At 33.6% G+C, this 14,650-nt stretch overlaps 3 protein-coding genes across 4 annotated transcripts; 1 reads left to right on the top strand and 2 right to left on the bottom strand.

The window, feature by feature from the left end:
* The first annotated feature begins 1,487 nt into the window (after positions 1–1,487).
* Positions 1,488–3,392, top strand: LOC108474380 (metacaspase-3-like). Its single transcript, XM_017776286.2, has 5 exons — positions 1,488–1,816; positions 1,915–2,156; positions 2,308–2,638; positions 2,744–2,861; positions 2,948–3,392. The coding sequence occupies exons 1-5, from the start codon at positions 1,650–1,652 to the stop codon at positions 3,203–3,205; spliced, it is 1,116 nt and encodes a 371-aa protein (XP_017631775.1). The 5' UTR covers positions 1,488–1,649; the 3' UTR covers positions 3,206–3,392.
* A 58-nt stretch (positions 3,393–3,450) lies between these two features.
* On the bottom strand, positions 3,451–6,479 carry LOC108474379 (uncharacterized). Its single transcript, XM_017776285.2, has 2 exons — positions 5,409–6,479; positions 3,451–3,949 (listed from the first exon to the last, which is right to left on the bottom strand). The coding sequence occupies exons 1-2, from the start codon at positions 6,235–6,237 to the stop codon at positions 3,600–3,602; spliced, it is 1,179 nt and encodes a 392-aa protein (XP_017631774.1). The 5' UTR covers positions 6,238–6,479; the 3' UTR covers positions 3,451–3,599.
* Positions 6,480–9,047: 2,568 nt separating this feature from the next.
* Positions 9,048–14,228, bottom strand: LOC108474721 (outer envelope protein 64, mitochondrial-like). 2 transcript variants are annotated; one of them, XM_017776726.2, is made up of 13 exons: positions 13,780–14,228; positions 13,530–13,682; positions 13,309–13,433; positions 13,092–13,217; positions 12,528–12,710; positions 12,239–12,383; positions 11,901–12,069; positions 11,196–11,324; positions 10,899–11,099; positions 10,210–10,337; positions 10,067–10,118; positions 9,871–9,940; positions 9,048–9,572 (listed from the first exon to the last, which is right to left on the bottom strand). In XM_017776726.2, exons 1-13 carry the CDS (start codon positions 14,025–14,027, stop codon positions 9,490–9,492), a joined length of 1,812 nt encoding a protein of 603 aa, XP_017632215.1. In that variant the 5' UTR covers positions 14,028–14,228; the 3' UTR covers positions 9,048–9,489. The 2 variants fall into 2 exon arrangements, with proteins under 2 accessions (XP_017632215.1, XP_052881385.1); XM_053025425.1 differs by lacking the exons at positions 10,899–11,099; positions 11,196–11,324.
* Positions 14,229–14,650: the final 422 nt, after the last annotated feature.

Here is a 14,650-nt window from a genome sequence, read left to right as displayed (position 1 = left end):
CTCAAAATATTTCTTAATGAATTTACTCCGTTTAATTATTACTTGACAATGATATTATGCACTTATCGTTATTATGTAAGTATAAATTACACAATATTAATAATTTAATTGTATAATTTAAACATGTTGGATACATAATTTGGCCATTAAATTCAACTTGAGAACCTAATTCCTAACAAAATTCCATAGACTTTTGTTTGGAAAGGAAAATTATGGTTGCAAGACACCTGGAATCTAAGGCCAAAAACAATCTTCATCTTCTTCTTCTTTTTCTAAATTAGAAAAGTGACACAAAATGCTATATTATCCTGAGTTATCTTCTTTTAATCATAACCAACAAATTTCAACATGGATGTATTATATAATCATTTTAATATATTTTCATATTCTATTTTTATTGGAATCTTGAATATTATAATTTATAAATATTATAATATACTTCTCATACGTAGATAAGAAAATTCTTGTTTATAGTAAAAAACTAACATTATGTTTGGTTCATTGTAATGGAGTAAAGATGTAATTAATCAATAATTCAATTATTTGGTTAAATAAAATGATGTTGTAATAGCATATAAAAAAAACTAAAATAACTAGAGTACCCTTAGTAGAATTTTGTTTAGGTCAATGGCTATTGTTATATATTATTATTTTTATTAAATTATATTTAATATATTTTGATCAATCTCATTATAGGTTTTAATCATATTAATCTTTTTGGCATAATGTGTATAACTACTCATAACCCTTTCCTAACTCATAAAAAGAACACACGTCCTCTTATATTGTCAATAATACTCATACTAATCGAACAAAATTCAATCAACACCAAATCTTACATTATACAATAAATGATATAATAAAAGAAAGTTTATTTCTTTATATTAGAATCTCATTTTGTGTAAGTTGGATAAGATTTCAATTTAGATTTAATTTTATATATAATTTTAATTATTTAATTTGATAATATTTATTTTGATTTTAATTATTACTTATCATCTCTTATAAAAATATATTTTCGGAAATAGTTATTAAAATAAGTAACCAGAATTCAAGTATTTAATAGATAATATTATTAGGGTTAGTCAAGATTAGCCCAAAATGGATATTTGATTCCCTCAAAGTAATGGTCCTTACTTTGAATATCGCCTGTTATCATTGTTGGATATTTAATGTAGAATTATAATTGTTGAAAAAACATATACCCAATACATTAAATATTAAAAATTTTAAAACGAACATAAATTTCGAAAATTAATTTTCATGAATGAAAAAAAAAAAACCAGTTCTTTCATGTACATTTCACAAAATTCAGTGCAAGAAGCTTACATGCGACCATTATCCACTCTGGTTCTATATGAACAAAGTTGATTTGACTAGAAATCTAGCAGACCACGACAAATCTTATCTACAAACAGGATCCAAGATATTTATTCCACCGAAGGAGTTTAAAAAAGAAACTGAATCTGGTTCTGCACTAAAAATTTTCTTGCAGGGATCGAATAAATTATGAGACTTATAATTTTAGCTTACCCATCAATTCTTTTTACTGTTTCCCTTCCACCCTTAAATAAAGCCTTGAAAATTCTTCATTTTTATTAGACACATACGCATCGACCCATTTTAGCAGTATATCCATTCCACCCACAATGGCGAGAAGAGAACGATGCAATGGATGTAAGCTGTATCTGATGGTTCCACCAGAAGCACAATCCATTCGTTGTGCTGTGTGCCATACCATTACCAATACCAACAACGCAGCCATTGCTCGATGGGGTCATGTCCATGACTCGTTGATAGGACCAAGGCGGACCAGGTTTACTTGTTTTTTATCAGTCTTTTTACATGTTATGTTGTTGCTGTTCGGTATGTGTTTTTTTTTTTTTACAGTTTTTTTTTTTTTGTTATGAAAAGCCCTCATGGATCAGGGACGCATGCATTTCCCTACGTATATGGTCCTCATCAACGACCTCCGCAACCACGGCCTCCATTATCGCCTGTTTCGGTGCATGGGAGGAAAAGAGCATTGCTTTGCGGATTGAATTACTATGGCAAACCTTATGGACTTAAAGGAAGCATCAATGATGTCAAGTGTATGAGGTATCTTCTTGTTGAGAAACTGGGGTTTCCTATTGACTCCATTCTCATGCTTACAGGTGCTGTATATATATATATATATTTTTCACCTTGTAATCACTTTAAACTCGAAGTTTAGTTCGATAGATTTAGATGACATACATCAAGTTCGAATTTTAGTCTCTGTCGGAACCTTTTATTTATTTTATCTTTGCTTCAATTGATCTGCAGAAGATGAGAAAGACCCTTACAAGATCCCAACAAAACAGAACATCAGGAAAGGCCTGAAATGGCTGGTCTATGGCTGCCAGCCAGGGGACTCGTTAGTGTTTCACTTCTCTGGCCATGGTGATCGGCAAATTGATTATGACAACGACGAGGTCGATGGATTTGACGAAGCCTTATGTCCTCTAGATCACGACACCGAAGGGAAAATCATCGATGATGAAATCAATGCCACCATTGTTAGGCCACTGCCTCGAGGAGCCATGTTGCATGCCATCATCGATGCCTGCCACAGCGGAACCATTCTCGATCTGCCTTTCGTTTGCAGGATGAATAAGTCAGTCCATTAGTCTTTTTTTTTTTTTTTTTTTACATTGATGCCATTATTCATTTCAATGAATCTTTAATTGTCTCCCATCATTTTTTGTTTTGAATTATGCAGGGAAGGGTTCTATATATGGGAAGATCAAAGAAAACCTTCCTTTTACAAGGGTACAAGTGGAGGATTAGCCTACTGTTTTAGTGCTTGTGATGATAATCAAGTTTCTGCAGATACCACTGTGAGTATAATGGTTTTGACGTTATGCCTTGATGCATCAACATAAACCAATAACGTTATAGATTATTTGAATTGGTTTCTTTGTAGGCTTTCACCAAAACCAGTACCAGGACCGGTGCCATGACGTTTAGCTTCATCCAAGCTGTGGAAAACGAACCTGGATTGACGTACGGCCGCTTGCTTAATGCGATGCGCAATGCGATTCGCGATGCTAAAGCCGGTTTACGCCTATCTGGTCCTATTGCAACTCTGGTTAACAAAGTTTTCTTTGGATCAACATCACAGGAGCCACAGCTATCTTCATCATATACATTTGACATTTACTCAAAGCGGTTTGTGCTCTAGTAGCTTCCCTTCTTCCAAAATTGCCTACAACAACGATTTGGCTTTACGGTCATCGTCTGTATATTCGTGTTCATGTTTTAATCGTGTTTAAGATAAATATATGTATGTATTTTCTCAGACTATAAACTTATTTTGTACAAATAGTGTTGTGTATATTTATGAACTTTTCTTAGACGCTGTTGCTATATGCTTCCCTTGTATAATGAAACCTGTTGCAATAGAGGACTACATAAACTTGCTGAGCCTTTTCCAAATTTTTCTTTATGAATATATTCGGATAATGACTAAAATAATAGACTTATACTAGGAACAATTGTTTAAAGGTTCATATCCGTATAGGCAACCAACTCAATATATTGTATTACACAAGAAATTCTTTCTGGTGAACATATCTTCAATGGAGTAACAAGAGTTTCCGAGAATTGGTACACCAGCGACAATACAAGGCATGAAGGTTGGGCCAGTCGGAGGATGAGCAATATGCGAAGTGGTGGAGCCACAGGCTGAGTACTTGCTCTTGCTCCTCGTGGTCTAGTAGTTCTATCGTCTCTTCCAAGACCTTCTCTAGCTCAGCTTTTTCGTTTATGCTGAGCACTGGCATGTCGGTGCCATTGCTAGCCCTGCAAAGCAATGGCAACCATGACGTTAGCATCTTCATCTTTGTTTGCCTGCGGCTCTCTTCATAGAATTCTTCAGTCTCATCCAGTGCCATCTCCATATCCCTTGCTTGTTTGAACAAGAATGCTGCATTTTTTTAATAATTAAGCAATAAGTAAGAACATCAATCTTCTATTTTCAACAATTAGTATATATACGGATAAATCCAAGAGAATCGTTTAATACTGAAGCATGTTTCTGTTGAACATAAATGACAGGCAATTAGAGACTTTCTTTGGAGTCCTTATCCTTTTGAAGAAAGATTAGAATGGAAACTCTGCCAATGGGCGGATCAAAGACCTTTACTGATATTATTTAACTAATGAGTAGAATTGGCATCAGTTGCAGATATTTTGAAACATAGTGAAAAGGAGAAACTTTCTATCAAACACGATTGCTCACGAGACTACATATTCAACAATTTTTCTTATAAAAATAGAAAAGGTTTGGTTATAAAAGCAAATACTAACCAAAGTCCTAATGAACAGTCTGTCAAACCTCATTTGCAACACCATTGCACTATAAGCAATAACAGAACTCATGAGACTATAAGCAAGCCACATTAATTGCTGGTTTAAGACCTTGAATGTTATAATTCCTTGATAATAATTTGTATTGATCTTAGTTTATAGGCTTAAAAGTGAAGGATAGGCAGTGTCATCTCCACCTTGGGATGGACTCGCAAATGTGAAATTCCATACCTAACAAGTAAAATCACCACAATCATAAATTACTCTAATTTCAATGTTAAGAATGAAAGATACTGTGATACAGTACTACAAACTCCTAGGAACGAGAATGTCATTCAAAAAAGGGAACGTAAGTTCCAACAGATCAGAAAAAGTGGAGCATTGCAACTCAAAGAAATTGTGGGAAGCGCTAATTAGGACAAACGAAAGATAGGTGAAACGAAAACAACTTTAACAGGGTTCTAACTTGGCACAAAAAAAAAAAAACAAACAAACAAACAAACAAACGCCATAAAGAATTAAGTCCCTCCTTGAATAATACCTCTTCAACCCTAAGCACTTTTCAGCCAACAAAAGAAGTTTAAAGAAAAAATAATAATAAGAATTGATTAATTAGGCTAAAGGACTAGAGTTTTTAGAAGTATTTCACCACCATTTTTGGCAACCATTTTTTTAAATCTATCTATATAAACAGATAAAACTTCAGCAACAAAAATCCTCAATGCTGCAGTTCATACAGAATCAGGCAATCACTTGGAGTTGAAGTTAAAAGCCAAATTTCATGAATTAAAGGCTAAACATTTTTGTTAATTGACATTCTTATCCAAATCTACATCAAAATGGGAGTTATTAAATAGATTATAAATTAATGGTTTCTCATATCAAGGATTGTATGAAATCGACCCAAATTTAACTCCCTATAATAAAATGGCAAACCCCCTTTGAAACTTCAGCACACATCAATAACGAAAGATACCCAATTCAACAGAAGTATCTAAGAAGGGGAAAAAACCCTAATTCACCAATTTGAGAAAATATTAACGATTTAACAAAGGAAGAAGAAATGGGAAACATACTCGAAACCTTAACCAGGGAACCTTGAAGGCGTGGCTCAGCCAAAAGAGAAAGCGAAGCCAGATTTGAAGCCGATGCCCACCTCTCAACAGCCTCTTCCCCAAACCCACAATCAACCAACTTCTGCGCCAACCAAAGAAGCTCAGCAGCCAGCTTCTCAGCCGAATTTCCTGACCGGTTCACATCCTCCCTCACAGCTCCACTCCCTTCCCTAGCCCAAACCCCATCCCCAACAGACCGAACCACCCGTAAAGCCCTTTTCACCCAATACTGAACCGGAGCAGGTCCAGCACCATCATGACCGATCCTATCTTGCCCCAACTCAACCATAGCAGCCTCAAGATAAGAAAGAGTCCTCGAAAAAGCCGAAGACAAAACCGCCCGGTTCACTTCACGTAAACCCTCAGCATCTTCCCTACGGTTCTCTTCTATAAGTGCTTCAGCTAAAGACCGAACGATCGCGTACTTCCTCGAACTAACAGGAATGTCATTAACAATCGATAGTACCTGCGAAAGGGCCCGAGCTATCCCGGAATCGCTGACCCCAGAACCAATCAAATAGCGATCGTTGCTTTTGGGAGGATTAAACGTATAAACATGCGACTGGGATTTAGGGGGTAAATCGGAAAGGAAAAGAAAAGAAAGTAAACGAAGAAAGAAGAGAAAGGAAGTGATGAGAACATAACGAATGATTTCAAAGGGCTTGAATTTCTTAGCTAAGTTGATGAACAATTTGTCAGCATAAGTAAAAACAGAAGAAGCCATCGACCGGAGGAGTAATGGGGATATGGTAGATGGCAAGTTCTCCATCATGTCCATCTCCACCTCCATGATTGCTTAATTTTATCTTTTTCCTTTGAATTTCTTTTTGGGGTTGAGTTTTTGTATAAATGGAAAGAATTTCCAGAGGAAGAAGGAACAAACAAATAGAGAGGGATCTGAAGTTTTGGGTTTTTGTTTTTTGTTCGAAAAATGCGTTAATTAGTATGGGATCTTTTGGTGCCGTGGGAACCGAAAACAGATGGTTTTCTTCAGTTTCGGTCGCTGCTTTAACGGCTTTATCACGAACCCAATTTTGTTTCAAGTTACCAACACCGTTATTTTTCTAAAGGTTAAAATCTGCCATAGATCCCTCTGTTCTTCACAAATTTAGAATTTAACCATATATTTTTATTTTTAACAATTTTGTCTTTTTACTTTTCAAATTTTAATATTTAGATCCAATTTTTAAATTCTTTTGTTAGATTTGTTGGTGTAACAATTTGAAATTTAAAAGTAATACTCAATTTGTAGTAATATAACTAAAAATGACATTATAATGTACCGAATTAATAAAATAATTTTTATAATGTTAATAATTGAACTCTTAAAGTAAGACTACATTTTCTAAATAAAAAATAGGAATTAAATTTTAAATTTACTGAAAAATAGAAAGTTTGTGTATTTTTTAGCTTTTCTAAAATATAATTTAGAAAAATTAAAATAAAAGGAGAAAATATTTTTAAAAAATAATATTTACACTGAAAATCATTTATTACAAATTAAAGTTTTTACCATTTAATTTTAACATTTGTGTAATTTAATTTAATTAAAATATTTAACTCATGATATATTAACTTCAGTTAAACATTAAAGTAGAGGTAATTATGGACTGTGTCGAATTGGGTTTAGTCGGATCTAAACATGATATTAATATATTTTATGCTTGTTTAAGTCCGGTCCGATTCAAAATATGAGCCTAAAATTTTGTCTAAATCCATCTATATTTACAAAAGATTAACCTAAACCATTTCAAGTCCACTCATATTATTTTTAAAATTACTTATATTATTTTAATTTTATATTTAATAACTTTATAGTCGTCATAACATCATTTTAATATTTACATTAGAACTGTGCTATATATTTAGTATAGATTTATTTTTTAATATGTTATAAATTACATAATATAAATGTTTAAACTTTAGTCCGATTCATATTTTAAACAGGTCTAATTTTTTGTACAAATCTATATTTCGAGTCTAATATCTTTATTCAAATCTTTTCAAATTTCAAACAAAATATCATACTTGAACGAATAACCAGAAATGGTGCATCAAGCTAATAATGGTATAAGCCGCCTGAAGGTGTACACCAAGCAAAGCTAAGTCTGTGCCTCTCTAACAAAGCATGTTAATCACAACCATAGCAAATTTGAGGGTCGTGATGAAAGCCCTGAGTAACTTTTTTTTTTTAATCATTTGTTATAATTTAACTATTTTAAAACTAAAATTTAAATATATTTTAAGAGATATATAATATTTTCTTAATTTTATTGTGAACTTAAAATTTTCACCGTTAAAAGAAAATAATTTGTTTATTAATAATATTTTAAACTGTTCCAACTTCTTTACTTATATTACATGTTAAAATAAGGATAATTTAAGTAAAAAAATTATTTTGTCAACTAAATAATAAAATATTATATTCTAACAAAGTAAAATAAAAATGATAGCAAAATAATATTATATTCATAAGCGAAGATAAAAAAAATTATATGCCTAGTGTAATATAAAATGGTTATAAATATGATCAACATTCATGATAAAAAATATTTGGCTTAATATAATAGGAGCTCTTAAATTATGCCCTTTATTTTGTCGAATAAGGCATTTAAATTTTATCTTGTAATTGAAATTGGTTTCGTTATAAAAATCGTTTCAACCAATCAAAAAGTGTCAGGTGGCGAAATCTGATTGGATTTACCCTTTTTCTTTAAGGAATGTAACAAGGGCCAATTTCAGTTATGGAATAAAGTTTAAGTACTTGGTTCCAAAAAAAAAAAAAAAAACTAACTAAAACAAAGAACATAGTTTAAGGACCTCCTACTGAATTAAACCAAAATATTTTTAACAACATCATTGAAAAGATGGGAAGAGTTGGAATGAGATAATCTCCACCACCCCACTTGCATTGGACGTTCTACATTTAAGGAGTTCAACGAATCTTGTCTGTAAGATTATAACTTTGGAAAACCCGCCTCTGGACATCCCAATTAAGTGATAATTTAAACTATTAAGTTCACAGAAAATATTCATAATTCCTCAAAATCAAACAGAAAATATTAATAATTAATATAATGCTTAATATATTATTTTATACTTGAGTTTTAACATTTTTTAAGGTAGTATTTATATTAATTTTAGATTTTAAAATTAATTTTGTTAATATCGATAAATTTATATTTTTCATGATTTTGATCCGATTGATATTTTTAATTTAGGTTTAAGATTGATTTAATAAAAATATTAATTAAATATTTCATCAAATCAAATATGACAAAAAAATAGCATAGATGCCAAATTCTGTATTAAGTTTTAATATTATTAAATTAAAAAAAAAACGAAATTAATGGCTGTAAACGAGCTTTGAAGTTCCTCCTTTGCTTTGCAAACAATTCGTATTTCTTAATTTTAATGTGAAAATGTTTGCATTGTGTGACAATTTAATCTCTAAATTCAAAAGAAATGCCATTTTTTTTCTACGGTGCAATTTTTGCGGTTCTTCTGAAGAACAAATTAAGAAAAAAAAACCAATAAATCGAACTTTTACTATTTGAAAATCGATTTTTTCTGAAGGGAAAAAAAGAAAAAGAATTCTCCTTGATCTCTGAACTTTTAGTATTCTAAATATATTTTTAATATTTGAATTTTCACACTTTTTTCCAACAATTACTAAACAATCAAAAACTATTAACTAGCATTATTTTTCACCATATAAGAAACTTTTTAACCCCCACTTTTTTTTTTTCCCCTTTTTCCTATTCAACATAAATGCTAAACTAGCAGTTCAATAACTTTTAATTGTATAGGTGTCTTAACAAGATTGCATAGGTCGAACATATACTGATTACACAGAAACAATGTGTCGAAGGAAAAGAAATTGCGGCCAAAAACTGCACCAGCAGCACCCTCTAACCAACATGCTTTTACTTTGATTTTCCGTTTACCGAAGGTTAGGGTAAATTGCACAAAGATTGCGCCTATCTTCGGTCAACCTTGTTTCGCATTTGTTAGACAAGAAGCGAAGCAGAGAAGAGCAGTATCAACTAACCAGTTTTCGTAGTCTTTTCTCTGCGAGGTTGGCTACTTTATTTTGAGGCTCTAGAACCAATGCGTGTTTGAAATCTGCAAATGCCAAACCAAGAAACCACTCAAGAGCTTAGCAAAATCGAAACTGGTTAAGATGAGTGGTATGATGCATAGTGTTGAATTTGTAAACTTTTAAAATACAAATAGATCATGCTGGGGGTAAAGGAAAATTATTGTTCTAAGATCGAGGGGGTGATAGGATTGCAGAGTGAAACATGCATCAACTGTTATACTATTTTATATCTCTCACACTTATGACAGATTTGAACACCGTATTCATCTTCAAGGGCCTTCAACTATTAAACTATTTCATAAATTATTAAAGTATTCTCACCTTCAAGGGCCTCTTTATAACAGAGTAGTGAGTCTCTGGCTGTCCCACGTCTCAGATATGCCTTCACATTCTGCATAGAAGTATTAGTTGACTAATAGTATCACTCGAGAACAACAGCTTTGTTCTCATGTGTGCATACGTATTTCAAAGTTCCAACATTTCAACTTTAAAAAAAAAAAAAAAGATATTTCATTACCTTTTTGTCAAATGATATTGCCTTATTGCAGTCCTCTTCAGCTTGCTGAAAGCTGCATTTTCAAAAGTCAGATCCCTTCGGAAGTTTGTGAATGTGAAACAATGTAATGAAATTGGTAGCAACAAATATTAGCAACAGCATACCATCCTAGTTCCAAGTAAGCTGCTGCCCGGTTGTTATAGTATGTCGCATTTGTCCCATTTAACTTAATAGCTTCAGTGTAATAATTAACTGCCTTGTTCCATTGCTTTCCCTTAAAAGCAGCATTTCCCTGAAATGGAACTTGTCATTAAAAGCCTTATAACGGCAGACCTTTCTGTGAATTAAAACTCACAGCAAACCAAACATACCACTTTAAATTATAACAAGTGCTAACGCTGCAGACACCGAAACTAAAAATAATGTTCACCAGCATTTAACACAGAAAATACTACTTTTAATCCTGATCACACTCGCTCTTAATGACCTTAAGAACAAAATGGCATACCATATAAACATGAGGGGCTTGGACGCTACATTACTTAGAAATGTTGCAACATAAAGAAAGCAGAAGTTGAGCAAATAATTAAGAGAGAATAGCAGTTATTCATAGTTCTTTACAGGTATAATAACTTAGCCATCCAAATAACAAGCATTCTTTCCACTTTTCTTGTCAAGATGATTGTAAGAACTCATCAATTTTAACATGCCATTTAGTAAACAACTTATAATCTAACAAGGTGCAAAGTGACTCCCAACAATAATAAACCCTGTGGCATCATTCACATTTGCAGAAATTTCATTAGGCAAATCAAACCATTCAGATATTGGGAGATGTTAGAGGAGGGAAAACCTTTTCCTTCAACAGTTCAGAAGCATCCATATTACCATTGAGATCAGGCAATGGTGCTGAATTGGATGCTATGCTGACTTGTTCTTGCAGAGAAGCATACATGTCCAAAACTGTATCAAGAAGAAATTTGTCCGCTCCATGGTATGTGACAAATGAAACAGAAATAGGACAACCATCATGCTCTCCTAATGGAACAGAAACCTGGGAGGAGATTGTAAGGTTAAATAAATTTCTGATATCCAGGTTACAAACAACATACAAGATGGAAAACTTAAGCCTTGTGCCAGCAAAAGCCACCTGACAGCACCCAGACATGCTAGCAACACTCAATAAAGCACATGCTCTATCATGAAACTCGGTGGAACTCCCTTTCTTAAGCTTTAGTGGAGGATCTGCAATCGTGGGAATAACTAATATCCCATCATCCTGAAACAAATAGGACGACTCAATTAAGTAACATCATCCGATTCCAGGCCATCCCTATCATCCAAACCCATACCATTTCAAGAGAAGCAACAGAAATCTGAAAGCCATTTGGAGACCATGAAAGTAAACCCAAATTGAACAGTGTTATGATAATGACATACATCAGACATTTAATATATATACATATTTAATTTGATCAATTCTAGCTATCTCTCATACTATATTCTTCTGATCATTCTATCATTTCATCTATCGCAACAATCTCCCAAATATCAAATTTTAAGTTTAAATTGTTACTAAGATGCAAATTGCTCCCATTTCTTATTAGAAAAAGAGAAAACTAAGTTTTTATTTATAATTACAAGACAAGATCATTCTACGAAGTTATCATAGTACCAAAACTATCCTGGCCATAAATGGGACACAACTCATTTGTATTATTGTCTATAGTACACACTCTTGTCAAAAATGGTAACAGTAATTAACCATAACAAAGGCCAAGAAAATTAACAGCTTAGCAGTGTGAACAAAATAGACACAGAAAGAAAGCGGATGTAGGAAAAGAATCTGCCACACCTTTAGAAGACTCTGCATTGCAGCCCGCATCTCAGTCCTGACTTTGTACAAACTTTTTACATTCTCGTATGTATTGTTGATTGCAGCAAGAACACAACGAGAAACTTCAGGTCCTAGTCTTGGTTTAACATCTTTAAGCCATTCTTCATGGTTTGTTTTAAATTCATATCTAAAAAGTAGAAGTACTAAATATTAGGTAAATAGGTCGTCTACAAAGCCAGAAACAAAATTCTGCACAATAATGATGATCATTATATCCCAGTTGAAGGGTTGCAACAACTGAAGCAGGTGCAAGAGGTATATGGTCCTGCATGTAATGACAAAGTATTCTCAGATACCTTTGTAATGACACCATTGCAGATGAAAGGGCTTGCAAAGCAGAAATTCCATTTTGCAGGTTTGTGGAATGTTGACAAAAACCCTTTAGACTGGGTACATTTGAAGCAATGAACAGACAAAAGTTGACATGCTTTGGCAGCTGATCTGTGCAATTAGCAAGAGGTCGACACATCAAGAAGCAAGATTCACATCATTGTAACAGAAGAGGTAGCAGTAGACTATAATTAAGATTTTCAGACCAGAAAATATGCAACTGATATGAATAAAATTGAAGGCCATACAACTTACAGCCAGAAAGCTTTTCAACTGCTTTGCTAATAACATGCACTGTCTTTTGCTTGGGAACCTTTGAAAGCTGGAATAAGTCATCAGCAAAGACAAGGTGCCTTCCCCTTCTGGGTTCCACTGCTTTTAGTTGCAATAAAACATTCCCAACACGATGTAGAATAGATGGATCACGAGCAAACCATCCTTAGATATAATAATTTGACAAAATCAGTAAAAAGAAACAAAGGAACTCTAAAAAACAGCAATGTGAACTCTCCAAAATTTTAATGCTAAGCAAGAAACTAGAATATTAAATGCCCACTAAATATATGAAATTGGGCATTCTTATAACAAAACAACAGATATGCTACAAAAACCTAGTGGGGAACTGCTCTGTTTATCGGAGCAGTATCCATCCATTAATATATCATGAACAGTTACGCCACACTTTAGTAAAAAGAGAAAGAAGGTCAAGGCAAAGCGAGTTGGCATAATCATAATTCATACTAGCTAAAGATATCAACACCTATAATCTGCAGGGAAAGGAAACAAAATATTACAAACAAGAATGCCACATTACAATACCAATAGCATCCAAACTTTGTGAATTTGGAAGAACTCCAATCGTAGATACAGCTCCATGAGATGGACGGAACCCAAGAACACCACAAAATGATGCAGGAACTCTGACACAACCAATTGTATCAGTACCTACAAAGTCATCAAAATAGTGTTATATGTTTATAGATAACACTAGGAAGAAAACAACCAGTATATCAACAAGATTCAGCAGCAAAGTTACCTAGAGCAAAGTCCACAAGTTCAGCAGCAACTGCAACAGCAGAACCACTTGAAGAACCTCCTGGAACATTTGACGGCATGTTTGGATTTGTAGGTGTTCCATAATGCTTATTTTCCCCAGTTATTCTATTAACATTAACAAAAAGAAAAATATTACATTGTACTAGATACATTCTTCCTAGAAAGAAATGGGAAATACCGAAGGACGAAATAAAAGGTTACCCGAAAGCCAGTTCATCCATAACTGTCTTGCCAACACATTTAGCCCCGTTTTTCAACAAAGCAGTTACCACAACCGCCGTCTTGTCAGCAACCTCGTGTGTTCTTTGCCAATCGGGATTCCCAAACCCCGTCGCGTGACCCTTCACATCAAATCTGTTACGATCATTAAAAAATAAATAAATAAACGATTAAAAAAATATGATAGAAAGTATTAACTAAGGGGGAAAGACATAGTGATGGAATTACGAACATGTCCTTGATAGCGAACGTAAGGCCCGATAGTGGAAGTTTGGCGGCGGGTGGTGGAGGCTGAGGAAAAGGAATCAATTCGAAGCGTTCCATGAAAGCGCCAAAATCTTCTCTTTTGATGATCATCGCTTTTTTCCTCCTTCTACGGGTCTCCGCCACCACTATAATTCCGGCCACCGTTATTCCCGCCACGAGCCATACCTTGGGGTTGGAAGCGTTGGCTTTTATTAGATTCAGCGTTTTTGACATGATCGGATTCGGAAAAAAAAAATGAAGGTAAATAAGAATGGCGGAGCAGCTAAAAGGGTTTTGGGAGGGTTTTAACCAAGGATTTTTTATTTGATCAAAGAGGAATGAAATTTGCTACAGTAAGGCGTAAGCATGGATTAATGGTTAAGCAGCCGTAAATAATACGCGCCGGGCTTCGGGCTTTGCCGTATTGCTGATGTTTATTTTGTTGACTGATCCGAATTTCTTAGTTTTAACCTTTACTAATTAAAATTAGGGTAAACTACCTACTTAGTCAATCAACTTTTAGAAAGCTTTCATTTTGGTCACCCAAAGTGAAATCCTAGCAATTTGGTCACCAACTTTTAGGAAAATTTCATTTTAGTCACCTATGCATTGAATCTCCAACGGCAGTTAATTGTACACGTCACAACATGATTGTACTTTCGTTTTAGTCACCTAACTTTGGGTCGTTTTCATTTTGGTCGCCCAAAACCTAGCTTTTTTAAGTCTTGATTGGGGTAAAAAAATTAAGGATTGAAATGAAAAAACGGTTAAAAACTACAATACTACACAAAATTGTCAACTTGTACCTGTTTATCACATTCCTAAAAATTTTAAATTTGGTTTTGAAATATAAATTT

This window comes from Gossypium arboreum, chromosome 3, assembly GCF_025698485.1.
Source record: "Gossypium arboreum isolate Shixiya-1 chromosome 3, ASM2569848v2, whole genome shotgun sequence".
NCBI lineage: Eukaryota > Viridiplantae > Streptophyta > Magnoliopsida > Malvales > Malvaceae > Gossypium > Gossypium arboreum.
This window is presented reverse-complemented; position numbering and strand designations above follow the sequence as displayed.

Coding starts and splice junctions, on each gene's coding strand:
- LOC108474380 (XM_017776286.2), top strand. CDS start 1,650: ATGGCGAGAAGAGAACGATGCAATGGATGTAAGCTGTATCTGATGGTT. Junction 1,817..1,914: donor ATAGGACCAAGGCGGACCAG/GTTTACTTGTTT, acceptor TGTTATGAAAAG/CCCTCATGGATCAGGGACGC. Junction 2,639..2,743: donor TTCGTTTGCAGGATGAATAA/GTCAGTCCATTA, acceptor TGAATTATGCAG/GGAAGGGTTCTATATATGGG.
- LOC108474379 (XM_017776285.2), bottom strand. CDS start 6,237: ATGGAGGTGGAGATGGACATGATGGAGAACTTGCCATCTACCATATCC. Junction 3,950..5,408: donor TTCCCTGGTTAAGGTTTCGA/GTATGTTTCCCA, acceptor AAAAAAATGCAG/CATTCTTGTTCAAACAAGCA.
- LOC108474721 (XM_017776726.2), bottom strand. CDS start 14,027: ATGTCAAAAACGCTGAATCTAATAAAAGCCAACGCTTCCAACCCCAAG. Junction 12,384..12,527: donor AGTTGAAAAGCTTTCTGGCT/GTAAGTTGTATG, acceptor CTAATTGCACAG/ATCAGCTGCCAAAGCATGTC. Junction 12,070..12,238: donor GCAATGGTGTCATTACAAAG/GTATCTGAGAAT, acceptor TCTACTTTTTAG/ATATGAATTTAAAACAAACC.